The sequence below is a fragment of the Cherax quadricarinatus genome, chromosome 63 (assembly GCF_038502225.1).
Source record: "Cherax quadricarinatus isolate ZL_2023a chromosome 63, ASM3850222v1, whole genome shotgun sequence".
Taxonomy (NCBI): domain Eukaryota; kingdom Metazoa; phylum Arthropoda; class Malacostraca; order Decapoda; family Parastacidae; genus Cherax; species Cherax quadricarinatus.
In genome coordinates this window covers 18,223,424-18,248,937 of record NC_091354.1, presented here as the reverse complement: position 1 = coordinate 18,248,937, position 25,514 = coordinate 18,223,424, and the positions used below count along the sequence as shown (strand labels likewise).

The 25,514-nt window shown below is 40.3% G+C and overlaps 1 protein-coding gene across 6 annotated transcripts in view; it reads right to left on the bottom strand.

Annotated features, from left to right (window-relative positions):
- Window positions 1-25,514, bottom strand: part of LOC128698195 (proton channel OtopLc) — a 1,090,877-nt gene that overhangs the window by 475,353 nt on the left and 590,010 nt on the right. For all 6 annotated transcript variants that reach the window (XM_070098675.1, XM_053790324.2, XM_053790314.2 and 3 more), the window contains one exon: window positions 10,004-10,167. In XM_070098675.1, the coding sequence (XP_069954776.1) occupies window positions 10,004-10,167 (164 nt within the window). The remainder of the gene's footprint in view (window positions 1-10,003; window positions 10,168-25,514) is intronic.

The window sequence follows — 25,514 nt, the reverse complement described above, 5'->3', positions numbered from 1 at the left end:
AATAATTCTTGATTCTGTAATACTTCTTTTCTAATTTGTAAGGCTCGGTCAGAGACCAGGCTGTGGGGACAATAATCCCCTGGACCACCAACCTATAACAGGGGTTATGCTAATTGGTCTTATAAATTACTGTACACGTTAGTACCTTCAATCCAATCTTAGCTTTTATCAAACTCTCTCCCAAACAATAGCTTAATAATACCGATACTTGTAAATATGTACTTCTTGGACTACCGAAGACCGTGTGTATAGGGAACATAGTTTAACCGAAGCTACGTGTAAGTCAGCTTTCATCTGTTCATTTAACTTGCGGCCAGCAGCAACAGCCTGGTTGCTCAGATCTTGATCCTCCAGAAGTCCTGGTCTGGGACCAGGCACTGACCCCCGGAAACGTCCTACAGGAATCCTTCAAGGTCTGTTCAGGGGCGGGGCCGCGGGAGATTTGACACCTCAGAAGCTTCCTTCAGGTGTTGTTTAAGCTTCGTATGTTGTAACAAATGCAAATACAAATCAAGTATTATTATTATTATTACCTTCGTGAGGAACAGCTAAACTAAAGGGGTTATACGATGCACAAAAAAATGAGGAGGTGATCACGTCTGATTCGAAAAAGAGGAGGGGTAGCTGCAGTCCCTTGTATCAAGAGCCCTTCACCAGCACCAAGGCACCTCGCCCTCCTTGAAGAGTAAATAAATGATAGCTGATGGACCGATCTTAATAAGGGAAGAGCTTGATTACAAGTACAGACAACTGCCCGTCATGTGGTGTAACAGCTGTCTCATGGTTGCTCTCTCAATTCCTCCTCCTCCTCCCTCCATGTCTTCACAAGGTAACTAGGTAAGTTCCTCAACTTTAGTTGCTGGTCTGCCGGGTTGTGGTTCCTACGCTGAACTGCGTGCGGACAGCAGTAATAGCCTGGCTGATGTGACCATCATTCACCAGTAGGTCTGGTCTGGGACCGGTCCGCGGAGGCGTTGATCCTCTTCCCCCCCATCCCCCCGAAAACATCCTTCGGGTATCCTCTCGGCGTTTTATCTATGTTTTCCTACTTCATTTACTCAATTTCCTTCCCTCATTTCCCTTTCTTCCTCGTTTCCTTCCCCTCACATCGAGCTACAAATGGCGGCTCATTACCCACCGAGTTATGTGTACCATTAACAAAAAAAGAAGCACAAATTTCAAGTTACGGGGGTTAGAGTGGGGGAAAATGTGGCAGGCAGGGAAAAAACTGATGAGAGTTACTCAGGAGGGGAGAAGAGAAAGGGAATGAGAGGAGGGAAGGGAGAGGCGTTGAGGCGGGAGACGGAAAGGTAGGTGGGAGGGATGTAAGGTGATTGAGGGAGAGATACTGAGGGAGGGAGAGATACTGAGGGAGTGAGGGAGGGAGAGATGCTGAGGGAGTGAGGGAGGAAGACATACTGAGGGCGTAAGGAAGAGATACTGAGGGAGGGAGAGATACTGAGCGAGTCAGGGTGGAAGAGATACTGAGGGAGGGAGAGATACACATTTGCTATTCTTTTGCTAAGCCAGGTCCTAAATCTGTACACTAACATAATATACTAGAATGAGAGATCTGGGAGAAAATGTGAAGTAAAAATCAGTGGCACCGTGGACACAAGATAACATGGTATAAACATTCGTGGTCCCAGACTTTGTAACATCTTACCAGTAGATATCAGAAACACTCCTGGGACAAATGTTTAAGTCTTAAGAGGAAACTGGACAAGTATCTCCGCCAAGTGCTGGATCAACCAGGCTGTAAGGGATATGTGGGCAAGCGGACAGCCAGTAGCAACAGGTTGGTTGGCCAGGCTGGCACCAGACAAGCCTGGCCCAAGGTAGAGGTGCGAGAGTAGGAAAACTCACGAAACTCATCACAGGTATATCAAAGGTATTCCTTACTTTATACCTTAACCTTAGTATATTGAGGTTCAGACATGTATGCGCGGAGCCCCAGACCGACATAATGAGATTAGTCACGAGGGAGCGTTCACCAAATTCAACTTCAATAACAAAAACATAAAGTGGGACCAAGTAAACCAAATCCTAACTGATATAAGCTGGGAAGATATACTAAGCAACACAAACCCCAACTTATGCCTAGAACAGATTAACTCGGTGGCGCTCGATGTATGCACAAGGCTTATTCCTCTAAGAAAAAGGAGGAGTAGATGTAAAATAGAAAGGGACAGACGCTCCCTTTACAGGCGACGGAAAAGAATAACAGAGCGGCTAAAAGAGGTCAATACATCTGAAAGGCGTAGGGAGACACTGGTCAGAGAAATAGCAAGCATCGAACTTAAGCTAAAGGAATCTTATAAGAGTCAGGAATCGCGGGAAGAACTAAAAGCCATAAATGAAATCGAAAGAAACCCAAAGCATTTCTTCTCCTATGCCAAATCAAAGTCGAGAACAACGTCCAGTATTGGGCCCCTACTTAAACAAGATGGGTCCTACACAGATGACAGCAAGGAAATGAGTGAGCTACTCAATTCCCAATATGACTCGGTTTTTAGCAAGCCGCTAACCAGACTGAGAGTCGAAGATCAAAATGAATTTTTTACGAGAGCCACAGAATTTGGTTAACACAAGCCTATCTGATGTTATCCTGACGCCAAATGACTTCGAACAGGCGATAAATGACATGCCCATGCACTCTGCCCCAGGGCCAGACTCATGGAACTCCGTGTTCATCAAGAACTGCAAGAAGCTCCTATCACGAGCTTTTACCATCCTAGGGAGAGGGAGTATGGACACGGGGGTCGTCCCACAGTTACTAAAAACAACAGACATAGCCCCATTCCACAAAGGGGGCAGTAAAGCAACAGCAAAGAACTACAGACCGATAGCACTAACATCCCATATCATAAAAATCTTCGAAAGGGTCCTAAGAAGCAAGATCACCACCCATCTAGAAACCCATCAATTACACAACCTAGGGCAACATGGGTTTAGAACAGGTCGCTCCTGTCTGTCTCAACTATTGGATCACTACGACAAGGTCCTAGATGCACTAGAAGACAAAAAGAATGCAGATGTAATATATACAGACTTTGCAAAAGCCTTCGGCAAGTGTGACCATGGCGTAATAGCGCACAAAATGCGTGCTAAAGGAATAACGGGAAAAGTCGGTCGATGGATATATAATTTCCTCACTAACAGAACACAGAGAGTAGTAGTCAACAGAGTAAAGTCCGAGGCAGCTACGGTGAAAAGCTCTGTTGCACAAGGCACAGTACTTGCTCCCATCTTGTTCCTCACCCTCATATCTGACATAGACAAGGATGTCAGCCACAGCACCGTGTCTTCCTTTGCAGATGATACCCGAATCTGCATAACAGTGTCTTCCATTGCAGACACTGCAAGGCTCCAGGCGGACATCAACCAAATCTTTCAGTGGGCTGCAGAAAACAATATGAAGTTTAACGATGAGAAATTTCAATTACTCAGATATGGCAAACACGAGGAAATTAAATCTTCATCAGAGTACAAAACAAATTCAGGCCACAAAATAGAGCGAAACACCAACGTCAAAGACCTGGGAGTGATCATGTCGGAGGATCTCACCTTCAAGGACCATAACATTGTATCAATCGCATCTGCTAGAAAAATGACAGGATGGATAATGAGAACCTTCAAAACTAGGGATGCCAAGCCCATGATGACACTCTTCAGGTCACTTGTTCTATCTAGGCTGGAATATTGCTGCACACTAACAGCACCTTTCAAGGCAGGTGAAATTGCTGACCTAGAAAATGTACAGAGAACCTTCACGGCGCGCATAACGGAGATAAAACACCTCAATTACTGGGAGCACTTGAGGTTCCTAATCCTGTACTCCCTGGAACGCAGGCGGGAGAGATACATGATTATATACACCTGGAAAATCCTAGAGGGACTAGTACCGAACTTGCACACGAAAATCACTCATTACGAAAGCAAAAGACTTGGCAGACGATGCAACATCCCCCCAATGAAAAGCAGGGGTGTCACTAGCACGTTAAGAGACCATACAATAAGTGTCAGGGGCCCGAGACTGTTCAACTGCCTCCCAGCATACATAAGGGGGATTACCAACAGACCCCTGGCAGTCTTCAAGCTGGCACTGGACAAGCACCTAAAGTCGGTTCCTGACCAGCCGGGCTGTGGCTCGTACGTTGGTTTGCGTGCAGCCAACAGTAACAGCCTGGTTGATCAGGCTCTGATCCACCAGGAGGCCTGGTCACAGACCAGGCCGCGGGGGCGTTGACCCCCGGAACTCTCTCCAGGTAAACTCCAGGTATTTGATCATGCACACTAATGTTCATTATATAATGTGTTTATCAAGCTAATGTGTGGCACTGTGTTGGCTCACTAACTTTCTCGTGCTGTTTTCCCTTATAAATTTAATATTTACATAAACACTGTGTCAAGACTATGTAAAGTAACGCCACAGAGTTGAAATGGTGCCATTATCATTATTTTTTTCTTTCTTTTGGTTTACGTTACATAAATTTATAAAAATATATTTAACCTCTGAACAAGGAAAATATAAAAACGGCGGCAATACGTCTGGCTGGACGGTGGTTAAGCAGCCCCAGGAAACACTGAAATTTGCACGAGTATCACTTGTTGTGTAGGAATGTGTTAAAGGATGGCACCCCGGACCCACACCTAATCGGAGAGAGTGCCTCGTAACTGGACACTTGAGGCTTTACAATTTAGTCCTTGTCGACAAGGGCAAGTTTAACTGCGTGAGAACCGAGACACGAGAGGAAATGACTCGTATGTATCTCACAAGGGTCACCAGTAAACATCTGAGAGGACAATAATTCCCTTCCTAAGATAGTGAATCATCGCCGTGATGACGGCACAGGCGGCCTTCCCTCACCTCTATCCTTCACTACCAGGCAAACACATACACACAATGAACACTTTACTAGGTACACATGCTCGTTAATCCAATTATCTTTACACAGATAGAATAATCAATCATTCCCTTCCCTTCCCTGGTTATTACCCTCCTGAGAGACGGTAATTCTCATGTAATAGTAATTCCGGTTCTGCTGAAATGAAACCTTAGAAGCTGCTGTAGCTACTAAACCCAGAATGGAATGTTAGGCAATACCGTTATCGCCCGTCTGAAGTCTCCCAGCTGTGATTCTTAACATGATGTATGAATCTTATTCTATGTGATGGAATATAACAGGTAAACATGTAGTCTATGTTCCTATTATGTAACTAGTATCTATCTACTTTGTTCTATAACAAGGTAGCAGTACACTGCGGCCGTTCACAATTTCACTAAATTAAAACTATTTTGCTATATCTTCGATCAAGACATGACTATACCAACCTGCCACACTCCATTCCTCAACGAAGTGTCCTCTCTCTCTCTCTCTCTCTCTCTCTCTCTCTCTCTCTCTCTCTCTCTCTCTCTCTCTCTCTCTCTCTGTTTTAATCATCTGATCTGATAAGTCCACTTTGTTTGTTACAATCATAACCATAATTTTTATTTTTAAAAAGGTGAACCGGTAAGACAAAGGAAAGCCTCGGTCAAATGACCAAAAGCTCCAGTTGTGGGTCATCTTATGACTAAGACCCGCGTCAGGAAACACTTGTCCTGTTTCCTGACAAATCTTACCTAACCTAACCTATCCACTGTATTAGTGAAACGTCGTCAATTTGTTTACCATCATTAATACTGATCACAGTACAACCTGTCTTAATCGTGTAGGAATATGAGGTCATGGGTGTTCTTCACAAGAACAGTGACTCTAGCCACATCAAGAATATAAATAAAAATGTAAGAATAGGTTTCATTTATATTTTAAAATTTGTCTTAAAATTTAAATGTCAATAAAACTCACATTAAATATACCGGGTAATACAGTGAGTTGTTCTTGTCACATCTCATATAACATATAACATGTTATTGAAGAACAGTGACCAGCAGGATACACTGACCTTGACCACGGTACTGTTACAACAGTAACTGACCTTCACCATGGTACAGTTATAACAGTAACTGACCTTCACCATGGTACAGTTACAACAGTAACTGACCTTCACCATGGTACAGTTATAACAGTAACTGACCTTCACCATGGTACTGTTACAACAGTAACTGACCTTCACCATGGTACTGTTACAACAGTAACTGACCTTCACCATGGTACTGTTACAACAGTAACTGACCTTCACCATGGTACTGTTACAACAGTAACTGACCTTCACCATGGTACTGTTACAACAGTAACTGACCTTCACCATGGTACAGTTACAACAGTAACTGACCTTCACCACGGTACTGTTACAACAGTAACTGACCTTGACCACGGTACTGTTACAACAGTAACTGACCTTCACCATGGTACTGTTACAACAGTAACTGACCTTCACCACGGTACTGTTACAACAGTAACTGACCTTCACCACGGTACTGTTACAACAGTAACTGACCTTCACCATGGTACAGTTATAACAGTAACTGACCTTCACCATGGTACAGTTACAACAGTAACTGACCTTCACTATGGTACTGTTACAACAGTAACTGACCTTCACCATGGTACTGTTACAACAGTAACTGACCTTCGCCATGGTACTGTTACAACAGTAACTGACCTTCACCATGGTACTGTTACAACAGTAACTGACCTTCACCATGGTACAGTTATAACAGTAACTGACCTTCACCATGGTACAGTTACAACAGTAACTGACCTTCACTATGGTACAGTTACAACAGTAACTGACCTTCACCATGGTACAGTTACAACAGTAACTGACCTTCGCCATGGTACAGTTATAACAGTAACTGACCTTCACCATGGTACAGTTACAACAGTAACTGACCTTCACTATGGTACAGTTACAACAGTAACTGACCTTCACCATGGTACAGTTACAACAGTAACTGACCTTCACCATGGTACAGTTATAACAGTAACTGACCTTCACCATGGTATAGTTACAACAGTAACTGACCTTCACCATGGTACAGTTATAACAGTAACTGACCTTCACCATGGTACAGTTATAACAGTAACTGACCTTCACCATGGTACAGTTACAACAGTAACTGACCTTCACTATGGTACAGTTACAACAGTAACTGACCTTCACCATGGTACAGTTACAACAGTAACTGACCTTCACCATGGTACAGTTATAACAGTAACTGACCTTCACCATGGTATAGTTACAACAGTAACTGACCTTCTCCATGGTACAGTTATAACAGTAACTGACCTTCACCATGGTACAGTTATAACAGTAACTGACCTTCACCATGGTACAGTTACAACAGTAACTGACCTTCACTATGGTACAGTTACAACAGTAACTGACCTTCACCATGGTACAGTTATAACAGTAACTGACCTTCACCATGGTACAGTTATAACAGTAACTGACCTTCACCATGGTACAGTTACAACAGTAACTGACCTTCACCATGGTACAGTTACAACAGTAACTGACCTTCACCATGGTACAGTTACAACAGTAACTGACCTTCACCATGGTACAGTTACAACAGTAACTGACCTTCACTATGGTACAGTTACAACAGTAACTGACCTTCACCATGGTACAGTTATAACAGTAACTGACCTTCACCATGGTACAGTTACAACAGTAACTGACCTTCACTATGGTACAGATACAAAAGTAACTGACCTTCACCATGGTACAGTTACAACAGTAACTGACCTTCACCATGGTACAGTTATAACAGTAACTGACCTTCACCATGGTACAGTTACAACAGTAACTGACCTTCACCATGGTACAGTTATAACAGTAACTGACCTTCACCATGGTACAGTTACAACAGTAACTGACCTTCACCATGGTACAGTTATAACAGTAACTGACCTTCACCATGGTACAGTTACAACAGTAACTGACTTTTACCATGGTACAGTTACAACAGTAACTGACCTTCACCACGGTACAGTTACAACAGTAACTGACCTTCACCATGGTACGGTTGCAACAGTAACTAACCTTCACAATGGTACAGTTACAACAGTAACACTGACCTTCACCATGGTACAGTTGCAACAGTAACTGACCTTGACCATGGTACAGTTCCAACAGTAACTGACCTTCACCATGGTACAGCTACAACAGTAACTGACCTTCACCATGGTACAGTTACAACAGTAACACTGACCTTCACCATGGTACAGTTACAACAGTAACACTGACCTTCACCATGGTACAGTTACAACAGTAACACTGACCTTCACCATGGTACAGTTACAACAGTAACTGACCTTCACCATGGTACAGTTACAACAGTAACTGACCTTCGCCATGGTACAGTTACAACAGTAACACGGACCTTCACCATGGTACAGTTACAACAGTAACTGACCTTGACTATGGTACAGTTACAACAGTAACACTGACCTTCAACATGGTAGTTACAACAGTAACATTGACCTTCACCATGGTACAGTTACAACAGTAATACTGGCCTTCATCATGGTACAGTTACAACAGTAATACTGGCCTTCATCATGGTACAGTTGCAACAGTAACTGACCTTAACCATGGAACAGTTACAACAGTAACTGACCTTGACCATGACACAGTTACAACAGTAACTGACCTTCACCATGGTAGTTACAACAGTAATTGACCTTCACCATGGTACAGTTACAACAGTAACTGACCTTCGCCATGGTACAGTTACAACAGTAACTGACCTTCACCATGGTACAGTTACAACAGTAACTGATCTTGACTATGGTACAGTTACAACAGTAATTGACCTTCACCATGGTACAGTTACAACAGTAACTGACTTTCACCATGGTACAGTTACAACAGTAACTGACCTTGACCATGATACAGTTACAACAGTAACTGACCTTCACCATGGTACAGTTACAACAGTAACACTGACCTTCACCATGGTACAGTTACAACAGTAACTGACCTTCACCATGGTACAGTTACAACAGTAACACGGACCATCACCATGGTACAGTTACAACAGTAACTGACTTTCACCATGGTACAGTAACAACAGTAACACTGATCACCATGGTACAGTTACAACAGTAAATGACCTTCACCATGGTATAATTACAACAGTAACTGACCTTCACCATGGTACAGTTACAACAGTAACACTGACCTTCACCATGGTACAGTTACAACAGTAACTGACCTTCACCATGGTACAGTTACAACAGTAACTGACCTTCACCATGGTACAGTTACAACAGTAACACGGACCATCACCATGGTACAGTTACAACAGTAACTCTGACCTTCACCATGGTACAGTTACAACAGTAAATGACCTTCACCATGGTATAATTACAACAGTAACACTGACCTTGACCATGGTACAGTTACAACAGTAACTGACCTTCACTATGGTACAGTTACAGCAGTAACTGACCTTCACCATGGTACAGTTATAACAGTAACTGACCTTCACCATGGTACAGTTGCAACAGTAACACTGACCTTCACCATGGTACACTTACAACAATAACTGACCTTCACTATGGTACAGTTATAACTAACTGACCTTGACCATGGTACAGTTACAACAGTAACTGACCTTCACCATGGTACAGTTACAACAGTAACTGACCTTGACCATGGTACAGTTACAACAGTAACTGACCTTGACCATGGTACAGTTACAACAGTAACTGACCTTCACCAAGGTACAGTTACAACAGTAACTGACCTTCACCATGGTACAGTTACAACAGTAACTGACCTTCACCATGGTACAGTTACAACAGTAACTGACCTTCACCATGGTACAGTTACAACAGTAACTGACCTTCACCATGGTACAGTTACAACAGTAACACTAACCTTCACCAAGGAACAGTTACAACAGTAACTGACCTTCACCATGGTACAGTTACAACAGTAACACTGACCTTCACCATGATACAGCTACAACAGTAACACTGACCTTGACCACGGTAGCTACAACAGTAACACTGACCTTGACCACGGTAGCTGCAACGGTAACACTGACCTTGACCACGGTACCGACGGGAGTCTGATGTACTTCAAGCATCTGGTTGTCAGTAGCGTCATGTGGAGAGGACTCGTCCATGCTGGCCAGGGGAGGGTCTCGTGATAACAGCAACCTCTCCTTCATCTCTCTCAGGTACGGGTACTCGCTCCCTCCACCGCCCTCTGAAATACAAGCAAACAACTGTTAACACCTGCAACACCCTCTACAACACAATACACAGCTTCAGGAGCAGGAATGAGGTCCCAGAAACCAATTTGCCAGCCCATAAGAAGGATGGCAAGAAAGAAAAAGGGAAGGACTGAGGTAGTATAGGTCAATGAAAAAATAGGGTGTGTGTGTGTGTGTGTGTGTGTGTGTGTGCCGAATAGGTAAAACTGGCCAATTAGCAAGAACCCATTTAAAATTAAGTCCTTTCTAAAATTTTCTCTTATACGTGTAAAGATTTTTTTTTTTTCATTTATGTTGATGATAAAATTAATAACTTTGTACCAAAAGAACCTTAGAAAACTTACCTAGCCTTATTATAACAAGCACAATTTAATTTAGCCTAATCCAACTAAATATATTTTAGATAAGTTTACAGGAAATAAATGAAATATATTTTTTTCGCTAGGTTCAGAATGATTTTTGCGAAATTATTACAAAAACAAATTTTCGCTTGCCTTATTCGGCAAGATGAGCGTTGCTATTTAAGCCAAAGTAACCAGTTTTACCTATTCGGCACGACACTAATATATATATATATATATATATATATATATATATATATATATATATATATATATATATATATATATATATATATATATATATATATATACGTAGCAAAGCTACTGCTACGGCCAGATAGGATGAAAGTTATTAGCATTGAAAATATAAGCAAAAGCTCGTAGCATAACCCCTATAGAGTCCTTGAGTGGAGGGGGAGGGAGGGAGGGAGGGAGGGATGGAGAGAGAATGGGAACAAAAGAAGCGAGTAAGAGAGAACAGGAGTGAACGAAGAGAGAACAGGAATAAAAAGCAAGAGAAGAGAGAAGGACAGGAAACAAGAGAATAGAGAATAGATAAGAAGGGAAGAAAGAGAACATAAAAGAGAGAAAGGTCTCCCCTGCACCAAGAATCTGACTGAGAGAAAATGAGAATGGTCGTATCTTCCCACAAGAAATCAAGCGTATTATTCTGATACTGAATTACGTCTTTATTGTGTACCTCCCAGAAGACTCATCTGGGAAAAACAGCAACGTGCACACAGTGTACCCAAACATGTGACATAATAACCAAGAGTTGTGGGCAGGCCAGCGGGAAGTGTGTGAAGCAGTTGGCAGACAGGGATGGAGGAGGAGATGGCGCTGAAGATACAGAAAGAAGAGTGGAAAAATACTGGAAATAGACGAGAAAAAGGAGGGTTTGAGTTAGGAGGAAGAAGTTTCGGGAGAAAGAAGTTTCAGGAGGAGGAGGAGGAGGAGGAAGAGGAGGAAGAGGGTGAGGAGGAGGAGGAGGAGGAGGAAGAGGGGGAGGAGGAGGAGGAGGAGGAAGAGGGGGAGGAGGAGGAGGAGGAGGAGGAAGAGGGGGAGGAGGAGGAGGAGGAGGAAGAGGGGGAGGAGGAGGAGGAGGAGGAGGAAGAGGGGGAGGAGGAGGAGGAAAGACTTGTAGTAGAGAAATATGGGATAAAAGACGATAAAACAACAGTTGGTCGAGATATATATGTTAATTACATGACGGTACATATTTTGATGCATTCGTTAAAAAGAGAAAAATCTCTGTCAAGCCTAAATAAACCTATATAAAAAAGGATAAATCCTTGTGTCTATAAAATTTTCCCTCTTACAATAACGATAGATCAATATATATATATATATATTATATATATATATATATATATATATATATATATATATATATATATATATATATATATATATATATATATATATATATTAACATTAACACCCCTCTGAAGGAAGGGTGTTAATGTTGCAGTTTAAAAACTGTAGTGTAAAGCACCCTTCTGGCAAGACAGTGATGGAGTGAATGATGGTGAAAGTTTTTCTTTTTCGGGCCACCCTGCCTTGGTGGGAATCGGCCAGTGTGATAAAAAAAATATATATATGGTTTGGCAAGTGAGTTATAGATGAGCGGAACACTGCCAAGTAGCGCCACTCATGTAGCGTTACTCAGTCAGTTAAGTAGCACACCTCAAGTTGCGTCACTCAAGTAGCACCATTCAACTAGCGCCACTCAAGTAGCACCATTCAACTAGCGCCACTCAAGTAGCGTCATTCAAGTAGCTCCACTCAGGAGCGTCACTCAAGTAGCTTCAAATGAGCCAGCTTCAGAGACTCTCAAGTTACATACTGAGAGCAGCACCTGCCTACTGTGCACCAGTACTTACCGTTCTTGTGATATACCTGTGACTAATTTCAAGCGTTCTTCTACCCTCGCAGCCCGCCCTGAGGCCAGAACACTGTGGTGACTATCTGATCAACCAGATTGTTGTTATACCTGGAGGTTACCTGGAGGTTATTCCGGGGATCAACGCCCCCGCGGCCCGGTCCATGACCAGGCCTCCCGATGGATCAGGGCCTGATCAACTAGGCTGTTACTGCTGGCCGCACGCAGTCCAACGTACGAGCCACAGCCCGGCTGATCCGGCACTGACTTGAGGTATCTGTCCAGCTCTCTCTTGAAGGCAGCCAGGGGTTTATTGGCAATTCTCCTAATGCTTGAATTTTGGCAACAAAATTCCTTAAAAGCGTGAGTTACGTAAACATTAATACAGGATAGGTTAACTAAATTTTTTACCATTACGTCAGTTTTATTGCTTGGTTACGTTATGCTAATTTGGGTGCAAAATAAGAATACCATTTTTTTCTGCTGCCAGAGTTCGGCCCTGGGTCAGGTTTGTCTGGTTAACCAGCCTGTTGCTGCTGGCGACCCGCTGGCTCACAAATCCATCACAGCCTGGTTGATCTGGCACTTGGCTGTAGCAAAACTTTATATAGCTATATTCTGTTCTTCTCCTGAAGGATGGAAAAAGGTTGATGAGGAAGGAGGGAGTTAATTCTTCAGGGAATCCCTTAAATTCCTTAATATAAAATGTAATCATATGTTCTTAGCCATTATCCTGGCTTTTCAAACAAAAATATGCTTTCACCCTGCTAGTGCAAATATACTCTCTCGGAATATAACCATAGGATGATTAAAGGTGAACGTCAAGAATTACACCATCGTTCCCTCTGTACCTCCGAATACTGAAGCTGGTGATATAATTACTGTTACTGGAAAACACTCAAATCATAAGGGTCACATAGCACCAAGGTAATGGAGGAGCAGGGGTAATCAAGTCTGATCCGCTAAAGGAAAGGATAACTAATTATCTAGCCACACGGAAGCAGCTGGTGTGAAGGTAGTGGAATAGTCGAGTTACCGCTAACACTGCTGACACCATCGTTTTCTTCTGATCTTGTTTACCCGTTTTCTCTGAAGTATTTGAACAAAGAACCCTTGACATTTTCGCTACCAATACAGTAGGGTGACACCCCTTTAAAATTCGTCCATTTAATATGCCATCACACAATTCTTCCGCATGTGACAACTCGAAATCGCGCTAACTCTGCCTCGTGCGCACACGCCATGGAGAGTGCACTGCGCTCGTCCATTAATATGACCCTCCACTGGGAGTAAGTCACACTGACGTTATGGATTATTCTAGATTAACTCTACATGTCTGCACCATTATAAGCGCTCTCAGAACCAATGGATAAATTTGTACAATACATAAATAACCCGCACACAGAGTAGAGGAGCATACGACGACGTTTCGGTCCGACTTGGACCATTTACAAAGTCACGCTAAATTTGTAATACTTTGTAAAATATTTGTTGGTTTTCCTTAATAAAACTTATTTTGTTAGGTAACTGGACACAGTTACCTAACAGTTAATGTGACATTTTATTGTGGCAACGTTTCACTCTCCAAGAACTTGGTCAAGCCAAACGCTGTCACAATAAAATGTCAAATTAGTTGCATCTGTATCCATTTACCTAACAATTTGTTGGTATTTCTACCATTAATACTAAAACTTACCTTTTATCTAGGCATATACCATACACCCACTGTGTATATACAGTGAATCTCAGTGTATATACTAGTGCATAATTCAGTGTATAACTACTGAGAGTTTAATCTCTATCTCTGGTATTAAGGTACACTTGACTAGTGGTACACAGATGACATTTAGTCTTAATGATCGTCATGTAGCCGATAGGCTTGAAACCCAACAAACCATCCAACTTATCTTGCTTATATTACGTTAAACTCCACTGGATCTGGTCTGTAAATAGATGACATTAGGTTTGGTAAGGTGTGCCAGTAAACAGGGCAAGTGTTTCCTGATGCTAGTCTATGTCATACGATGACCCGCCGCTGGAGCTTTTGGTCATCTGACCGAGGCCTTCCACTGGCTTACCGGTCTACCCCTTTAAAAATTAGGGTTACAAGTATAATGGATGAGAGACGGTGCAGGTCAATTTTACCCTAGGCTAATGCAAAGTCGATAACCTACAGGCTTTCCATTTCAGACAAGGGTTACATCATACATTATTATAGTTAATTATTCGACGATAATTACATGATAATGTACTTCCGTAACATGACATGCATCCACTCACACCTGCTGAAATAATTCTCATCCCTTCCTCTATACAGAGAAAATTACTTAATGTAAGTAATCAAATTTAAGGCACTAGAATACGTAAGTTTAGCTTTTAGCAAAATTGGATACAGCAGCAAAGTGTTGCTACCTTGTTATGATAGTTACATAATGAAAACAAAGCCTATTAACTATGAGAGAGCAACACTCCTGGCTGGCTTAGAAACCGTTATCACGACAACGCTCTGGTTGGCCTGGCGACCATCATCACGATCATGTTCTGGATGACTGAGTACCCCGTAATGTCACCATGACAACTCTGGATGTGTAAGTTGCGTAGCAACTGTAGCCCTGAAAACACTGGTGACAGTGTTTCCTGGTAACCATCACCATGACAATTCTCTGGGTAGCCGGGTGACCTGGTAATAATCATCATGAAAACGCTCTGGTTGGCTGGATGGCCAAACAACCATCACCATGACAATGCTCTGGGTGGCTGGGTTGCCTAGCGACCATCACCATGGCAATGCTCTGTGTGGCCTAGCTACGATCACCATGACAACATGGAGGTGGTTGAGTTGCCTAGAGACCATCACCATGGTAATGCTCTTGGTGACCTAGCGACCATCACCGTGGCAACACTCTGGGTGGCTGGGGTACCTAGTAATCCCTCGCTAAGACAACACTGGGACATAATGGACACAGATGCAACTAATATGACATTTTATTGTGGCAAACTCCTGAAGAGCGAAACGTTGCCACAATAAAATGTCACATTAGTTGCATATTATGTGTCCATTATGTCCCAATGTTGTTTTGGTGAGGGATTGCTAAGTACTCCAGACAGATAAAATTCTAATTATATATTACTAGGATGAGATGTCTTTGTTCAATCAATACCTAATTGTTTTAATTTTCGTTGATGCATCAAACTAACATTTAATAGCCTATTGTTTGCATTGGTAGTTAAAAGATTTGTTTAGTTTCATTTAATTGCCAGTGCAATAGGCTATTAAAGGTTAGCCTGATCAATGAACGAAAACCTAAACATTTTGGTAATGATTAACAAAAGCATCAGATAAATTAAGTTTATGAGATTCATTTTATCATGTTTTTTTTGTCTTGCGCAAAATTAAACGAAAGTAAAAATTTATATAAAATCAATACAAATGAACTGCGTAGCGAAGCTGACCTATAGGAGTTTTACAAGGCTGCAACACGAGCTATTTACCTAACACAAACATCACATTAGCAATCTAAAGGAAAATGGAATTTGTCATCCAGCACTGGGATACGTCAGTATGGCGCCGACGATATCAAGTATTCCATTATTGGTTCAGTAGCCAGGGAAACTTTAAATTGTTTTATTATATTCATTTGGAAGCGCTAAACCCTTACAACCCATACAGGGAATGGGGGTTAATCAGATTTCATCTGAGAAAGGGGAGGGCAGCTCCGATTTCCTGGTGTGGAAAATACTGTATATATTTTCCAGAAATTCAGTATTTATATGTAAATAGATGGCCATACTGTATTTAATAACATTTGTCATAGAAAACGGAAAGCCTGCGTCTGCGCAGACGAGACTCGCCATCTTGGTTTTGAATTTTGTACAAACGTTGGTATAATGGGAAGAATTTTTCGTGCTCTAGAGGTTAAAATTGTGTTGACACCTCTCAAATAGGAGGCGAAATTGGTGGATGTGCATTCCTGCATAACTTGAGGTATCAGACGACTGGACAAGACAGCTCCAGGAACCTCAGATAAGCTCTCTATATTTGTGTGTAATTCTGGCCAGCATTATTTTCATAGATTTAGTTAGTGAGGTTTTCTGAGTATGATACACATTAATCTCCAGTCAAATTGGTGAGTGATATTAAGATATATTTTCCTTCTGTTATGTAACTGTGTATATATATAACCATTTATTGTTTTTAATATACAGTCCATAAATTTATATATTCACCAGCATTCCTGGTGATGTATTTTTCATTTGATAATTAATAGGTCCAGAGTAACTTGTGGATATGACAGTGGTAGGTATTGAAGGGGGACATTTTTGCGACCTAGGTGTCCCAAATTCCTACTTGTCTATGTAACTCTGATAAATAATATTTGTTATCATTTACTGTTATGTACATAATGAGTTAGTCAGATAAATGCAATTTTCCATATTTAATATGCCCGTTGGTCCTTCTTGAACCGGAGGTAATTAGTGAAGTCATTAATTAGTTAATTACTTAATAATTATATGTGAAATGACAGAAGGAGGTGGATGTTAAGTTCACAAATTTATTTAATGTGTAGTGGATTATAACTATTACAATATTAATTTTGATAAGTCAAGTCTAGCTAAGTTTATATTAATTTGTATAATATTAATTTGATAAGACAATTCTGGCCAAGATTTATATCAATGTATGTGTAATTGATAAGGCAAGTGTTGCTAATTATATTAATGTGTATAATATTAATTTTGCTATGCCAAATTCTGGCAAGGATTTATATTAATTTGTATAATAATTTTGATAAGCCAAGGCTGGCTAAAGGTTTGTATTAATGTACATTTAAAATTTATATATAAATTTCTTACATGTGTAATTGCTAAGCTCAAGTGTAGCTAACATTATTGTGTATTTAAAATTTATATTACAATTTTTTACATGTAATTGCTAAGCTCAAGTAGCTAGAATTTATTTAAAGGTAAGTTGTACTATTTACCTTTATAAAGTGCATAATTTAGTACATAATCAGTGTTATTAAGTTGAATTTAATACATTGCATCATGGCTGAAAATGAGGAAATTAATGTAGAAGACAAACATATGGAATATAGAGTAAAGAAAGCATCAATACAGGCTAGAAAAGTTCATGTAACCAAGGTATAGAATAAGTGCTTGGAATTAATGTATCAAGAAACTGTGAATACTGACGATTTAAAATTGTATTTAGATGCTTTAGGGAATAGATATGACTCATACAAATTATATTACAACAAATATGAAGGAGATTTATTAGTAAACTGTAGATGAGACTGAAATAGATCTCATGATTAATCAGTATTATGAATTAGAGGAAGATTCTTTCTTGTAAAAGTCAGGCCTTGAATAAATTAAAATGTGTAAACCAGGCAGTTGGTCAGTCTGCTCCAACAAATAATATGTCTTTGCCAAAACTCCCAGAATTGTGTTTGCCTGTGTTTAATCCTGGAGAAAATTGGGAGGAATTTTGGTCAATTTTTAAAGCAGCTGTGCATGACAGGAGTGACCTAGCCTGTGTAACTAAATTATTTTACCTCAAAGGACAGGTAAGAGGAGATGCTTACTCATACAAGTCTTTCCCAATGTAAATGACTTACAAGGAAGCAGTTGACTTGTTGAAAGTCACTTATGGTAATATAGAACAAAGTAGGTTAGATCTAGTGAATATTATTGTTAATTTAAAATCTCCAGATCACACTTACAAAGGTTTACAGCAGTTTAGAGTTAAACTGGAGAGCACTCTCAAAACTTTAAGTAATAAATATAATCTGAAGGAATCAGACTGGTTATTGAGTGCCATGGTACAGAATAAATTAAGCTGTAAAACACTTCAATGGCTCTCGAATAAATATCACAAAGGTTATTTTGGACTGGAGGAAATAAGACTAGGTCTACAAGAATTAATTGTGCAGTTGCAGACCAGCCAACTAACTCATTTTAAAGATGCAACACATAATAACTCTGAGGTATCTGTCAAGTTTCACAAAGGGAAAAATTATCCCAATGGTAATAATCAAAATTCATTTCCTAAAAATAGTTGCATAGGTGCATATCAAGTAGGAAGAATCAGAAATAATGATTCTCCACAAGGTAAGACGAATAAGTACCCTTCTAAGAGTAGCCCAAGGATAGCAATGTATGTAGTGTGTTAAGTGTGTGGGCCAGTGTTGATGTATGGGTGAGGGTAGGATGGGGAAGGATGGGGGGATGGGGATGAGAGGGGTGAACAAGCAAGCAAGTCACCGCCTTACCCTCTTGATGGGATGGGGCTCGAAGTGACTGTAAGCAAGTTTCCTCTCAGCTCTGGTGAGAATTACTCAGGATAACACAAGAAAAATCCCGAGCAACAGTGTTCAGAGTTGCTCAGCTGAAGAGCAGGAACGACGACGTCTTCACTCGCACCAAGTCCTGGAGCAGGATCAAGAGTTCCTCTTCTCTTGATTGTTCTTCGTTGCTTTTCTATTTGTCTTGTCGAATTTTCTTCATTTGTCCTGAGAGATGTAAAATTTGAATCTGGACAATACTGGGTACGACTTCCCTGGAGACTGAACCATCCAGAATTGCCCACTAATTACAGAATGGCATATGGACAATTAAAGGCTCAGCTCCGCGAACTGAGTAAGACACCAGAATTGTTAACTGCATATAATGATATAATTGCTGAGCAGTTAATTAATAAATTTTTAGAAGAGGTACCTCCTGAGCAAGCCAAAATTTATGGTCACTATTTGCCACATCACGGAGTGAAGAAGGATTCTAAGACCACTCCTTTGAGGATTGTGTTTAATTGTAGTGCCAGGAGTAACAAAAATGTACCTAGTTTAAATGACTGTTTGATGACAGGTCCGTCGTTGACGGAAAAATTAGGAGATATCTTATTAAATTTCAGAGTAAAGAATTATGCCTTTACGGCTGACATAAGTAAAGCTTTCCTAAGAGCGGGTTTACAAGAGGCTGACCGGGATTGTACCCGCTTCTTATGGCCTGAGAATCCTATTGACCCACTTAGCCCTCTGAAAACCTTTCGCTTTAGGAGCGTATTATTTGGTGCTACATCCAGTCCGTTCCTACTTCAAGCGATGATAAACGCACACCTTAAATGTACGGGAAGTCCACTGAGTAAAGTAATGAGCAAATAATTTTATGTGGACAATTTCCTGGGTGTGACGTCAACTGAAGAGGAACTGTTAATGACTTATGGAGAGGCTAATAAAATAATGCAAAGTGCAAATATGCCTCTGAGGGAATGGAATAGTAATTCGTCCAAATTAAAGGACAAAATAAGTAAAGATTACCCTGGAGATGAAGTGCCAAAATGTAGTAATGTATTGGGTTTAACTTGGGATACTGAGAGAGATTTGTTAATGTTAAAACCTAATAATTACATTATGCCCAATAAATTAACTAAGAGAGTTTTGCTTGCTGAAGTTTCCAAATGTTTTGATCCACTAAGTTTAGTGCCACCCCTTACTATAAGAGGGAAATTATTAATTCAGGAAGCATGGAGACTTAAATGTGCTTGGGATGAAATTCTAACTGAGGAATTCATTAACAGGTGGGATGAATTAACTGGTGATTATGAGAAAATTCCAATGTTGGAGTTCCCACGCCAGGTGGCCAATCCAAATGGGAAAAATGTACTCCACATTTTTTGTGATGCTTCAAAATTGGCATATGGAGCAGTTGCTTATCTTCAATGTAATAGTGTTATTTCTCTTGTTATGTCTAAGGCTAAAGTGTCTCCAATTAAATCACGTACCTTACCTCAGTTGGAATTAACAGCCATTTATGTAGGTGTCAAATTAGCTAATTATATAAGAAATAAGTTGCAGGAGATAAATATTAGTGACACTGTAATTTGGTCTGATAATGAGGTATCCTTACAATGGATTCATAACGGAAACAGTAAAATTGTGTACGTACAAAACAGAGTCGCTGAAATTAATCAGATGCAAGAGAAGTATAATAGTTTGGGTCAGCATATGTTAACATTTAATCATATACCTGGTGAGGAGAATCCAGCTGATTTCTTGTCTCGAGGTTTACCTTATGCTAAATTTGTAAATGCTGTATCATGGTTTAAAGGACCGAGCTGGTTGGTAAATAAAGCTAATTGGCCTGTACAAAAGGCGTATATTGCTCCTGTTGAAATTAATGTGACCACCGCTCCAATAGTTTGTCCTTCCTTAGCCATTGATATAAATAGGTATTCTTCTTTACCCAAACTAATCAATGTAACTAAATTGGTGTTTAAATTTCTAAACAAGATGAATATTTCATATAAGTTTTCACATCCTCTTGAATATTGGATAAAGAGGGTACAGGAGGAAAACTATGGAAATGAGATTAAATTGATGATGGAAAGAAAAATTGTGAAAGGTTCTATAATAGAGAAATTGGGGCTGTATTTAGAGAACAATGTAATTAGGTGCAGAGGTAGGTTACAAAATGCTGAATTGGGTGATTATGCTAAACACCCTATCTTGCTGCCCAAAACTCATCATCTAACAAATTTGATTGTTCTAAATGCCCATAAAAATGTAATGCATGGTGGGGTACAAGATACCTTAAATTGTATTAGGGAAACTTTCTGGATTCCACAAGGACGGCAAAGTGTAAAAAGGGTGATTAAATCTTGTGTAATATGTCGCCGTGTGGATGCCAGATCCTATATGTACCCAGGTCCTCCACCATTGCCAAAGGAGCGTGTACAATTAGTGAAACCATTTGATGTAACAGGTGTAGACTATAGTGGTCCAATAATTTTAACAGGTACGTCAAATGGTGTTCCACTGAAAGTGTATGTTTGTTTGCTCACTTGTACTGCTACTAGGGCAGTTTGTTTAGAAGTGGCACAGGACTTGTCTGCAGAACAGTTTATACAGCTGTTTCGAAAATTTGCAGCTAGGAGATCCTGTCCGAGGTTGATGATTTCGGATAATGCCACAAATTTTGTAGCAGGTGCTCAACACTTGATAGAATTAAATAATAGTAACGATGTTCAATCTCTGTTAACCCAGCGAGGGTGTACCTGGAAATTTATTACTCCTAGAGCCCCTTGGCAGGGAGGGCTGTACAAAAGACTGATAGGCACAGTGAAGAGGTGTCTCTGCAAAGTACTACACCGGAAGAGAATTAATTTGGAAGAATTCCGTGCAGTGTTAGTGGAGGCAGAAAATCATATAAATAATAGGCCTATCTCGTACATGAGTGATACACCTGATGCAGATGTATTAACACCTTCTCACCTAATATGTGAAAGGAAATTGGAAGCTACCCGTCTATAGAGATAATCCGGAAGAAAGTGATGAAGATTACAATGATGCGGCAGTGTTGTGTAATAAATTTAAAATGTTAAATAAAGTAATTGACCATTGGTCTAATGTGTGGCGTAAGGAATATCTTCTTACACTATGTGAACACTTTTATGGTGCGACAGAGGCAGTAAATCGACAGACCATTCAACCAGGTGTGTTAATTGACACTGAACAACATTGAACATTGTGGCCTCTGGGCAAAGTATTGACATTGTACCCAGATGCACAAGGTGTTGTCAGGAATGTCAAAGTGTTGTGTCGTGGCCAGGAAAGTTTACGCATAATTAATAAATTGATTCCCTTGGAATTAGGTGTTCAATCAAACGTAAATGAAAATCTGAGGGAAAGTGACACGAGTGATATGGAAGATAACGCAGACCAAGTGATGCCAGATGAAATCGTAGTAAGACCTACTAGAACAGCCACTCAAGCCAGAACTGGCTGGAATCGTCTCCTAAAGGGAGGAGTAATTTGAATCGTTTAGCAATGAACTCCGGCCGGCCGCAGTGTGGAAAATACTGTATATATTTTCCAGAAATTCAGTATTTATATGTAAATAGATGGCCATACTGTATTTAATAATATTTGTCATAGAAAACGGAAAGCCTGCGTCTGCACAGACGAGACTCGCCATCTTGGTTTTGAATTTTGTACAAACGTTGGTATAATGGGAAGAATTTTTCGTGCTCTAGAGGTTAAAATTGTGTTGACACCTCTCAAATAGGAGGCGAAATTGGTGGATGTGCATTCCTCCATAACTTGAGATATCAGATGACTGGACAAGACAGCTCCAGGAACCTCAGATAAGCTCTCTAGATTTGTGTGTAATTCTGGCCAGCATTATTTTCATAGATTTAGTTAGAGTGAGGTTTTCTGAGTATGATACACATTAATCTCCAGTCAAATTGGTGAGTGATATTAAGATATATTTTCCTTCTGTTATGTAATTGTGTATATATATATATATATATATATATATATATATATATATATATATATATATATATATATATATATATATATATATATAACCATTTATTATTTTTAATATACAGTCCACAAATTTATATATTTACCAGCATTCCTGGTGATGCATTTTTCATTTGATAATTAATAGGTCCAGAGCAACTTGTGGATATGACAGTGGTAGGTATCGAAGGGGGACATTTTTGCGACCTAGGTGTCCCAAATTCCTACTTGTCTATGCAACTCTGATAAATAATAATTATCTTTGTTATCATTTACTGTTATGTACATAATGAGTTACATTCAGATAAAGGCAATTTTCCACACCTGGATCAAAAAACGTTTACCAGCCCCCAGGCACCACCACCCTCACATGGTGGCAGCTTTAAGTTTTCATCCAGAGGTGAGCTTCTTTGAAATCAATCTAAACTTTGGAAACTATTCATAAAAAAAACTGAAAGCAATATTTATATTGTGACTTACCGCTGGCCAATTTCAAGGGCTCTTCTACCCCCGCAGCTCAGCCTGAGGCCAGGCTTCCCTGCTGACCGCCTAGTAAACCAGGTTGTTTATGCTAACAGCCCACAGGCACATACACACAAATCACAACCCGACTGATCCGGCAATCGAAGTTGTCCAGCATCTTGAAGCTGGTGATATATGTTGAGTCTTGGGCTATGAATGTTGACACTGTTCTCTAATTGTATCCATGGTCTCCCTGCTCTTCACTGGGTTTATTACACAATTTTCCCCATATCTTTCTCTACAGACAAACCTGGCCCATGACCGGGCTGCAGAAGTAGAAAACTCTCGAAATCCATTAAATATCCGAAGATCTAAAAATTTAAAGATTCGTTAAGGCGTGATACCAGTGTACCGAGTTGTGACTAGGCGCTGAAGTATTTTCCGTGCATATATTACCAGGTATATTTTCCACCCAGACAAAACAATGCAAATGCATTATGGGGTTCCCAATAATTTAGATACTTTATCTTCCGTGTATATATATTATCCGGTATCTCTCCTCTCCTCTCCAGACAAAACAATCCAAGTGCATTAAGGAGTTTCCAATAATTTATGTTTTATGGGCTCTATGTAAGTATTATACGACCGCTCTATATTTTCCAGCTCTGTTATTTCCTTCCTTAAAACGCACTGTGAGCACAATACAATATTCAAGTCCCAAGAGCACAAGTATTCTGAAAATTACTATCATTGGCATTCTCTTCTTTTGAAAGTTCTCTTAATCCACCCTGTCTGTTTCCTGGCCTTTGTTATATGTGATTTATCGTGTTTTTCATATAACTCATCCAACAAAATTTTTTCTAAGTCTTTTAGCTGATCCTGCCTACGTTCTATACACTATACTCTGATGTCTTCACTCTTCCTATATCTTAAAAGTTGATAAATAACAAAAAGGCACAATACCGTGACTGGAACAATACACAAATAACCCGCACATAGAAGAGAGGATCTTACGACTTTGTGAATGGTCCAAGTCGAACCGAAACGTCGTCGTAAGCTCCTCTCTTCTATGTGCGGGTTATTTGTGTATTAACAGTTGAAACTGGTAACCACTGAACATCATGTTATTTTCATTTGCCTACTGAAAGACTTTACTGATACCTGTTCCTTGGTCTTATGTGTTTTCATACTTATTAGGGCAGAAGATTAATGTGAGGGGACTTAGGAGAGATAGTATGAGAGGAGCTCACATTTTAGGATCAAACGGTGCTGTTATCACAACCGCAAGGAAAATGATAAGATTGGTTAATTAAAACCTTCAAAACAAGAGATGACAAGCCAACGATGTTACTTTTTTAAGTCACTTCTTCTCTTTGCCCATTCTGAGGCAGGCGAAATCTCAGATTTGGACAATGTACAGAGAACCTTTACTCCCCGAATACAGTAAATCACCTAAATTACTGGGAATGTCGCAATTGCCTCGATCTTTACTCCGTGAAACACAGGGAAGATGTATCATAATTTACACATGGAAAACTCTGAATGGTTTAGTCCTAAATCTTAACACTGAAATCACTCCCTACGAAAGCAAGAGGCTCAATAGACGGTAAAAAAAAAAAAATAGCCCCGGCAAAACGTAGGGCGCAGGGGTGCAATGAGTACACTACGTGATAACTACGTGTAAAGGTACCAATGATCCAGACTATTCAACAGCTTCCTTCATACGTAAGAGGAATTACGAAGAGTTCCCTAACTATCTTCAAGAGGGAACTTGGTAAGTTCCTTAAATTAGTTCTTGATCAGCCGGGCTATGGTGCCTACGATTGGTTTTCATTCGTCCAGCACAAACAGCCGGACAGATCAGGCAGCGGGGGCAGTGATCCCGGACGATCTATAGGTGCCTTGAAATTCTTACTTCGCTGAGGCTGGACCTTGTATTGTTTACTTCCATTCTTTGTGCTCTGTCAGAAATATGAATATTCATTTTTCCCGCATTTCCTGCTGCAGCTACTGACCTCGCCTAATAATAATAATAATAATAACTATTTCTACAAGTACATGTACAAGGTATACAAGTGTAGCTGACATCAGTGACATACTATATCGAAAGCCACTTGTTATACAGAGCATTTCCGGCAAATTAGGTCAATTTTGTCCCGGGATGCGACCCACACCAGTCAGCTAACACCCAGGTACCCATTTTACTGATGTGAAGATGGACAACAGGTGTAAGGAAACACGCCCAATGTTTCCAATCTTGCCGGGAATCGAACCCGGACACTCAGTATGTGAAGCGAGAACTTTGCCTACCACGTCACGAACCACCTTATGAGCTTTTATTTCACGGA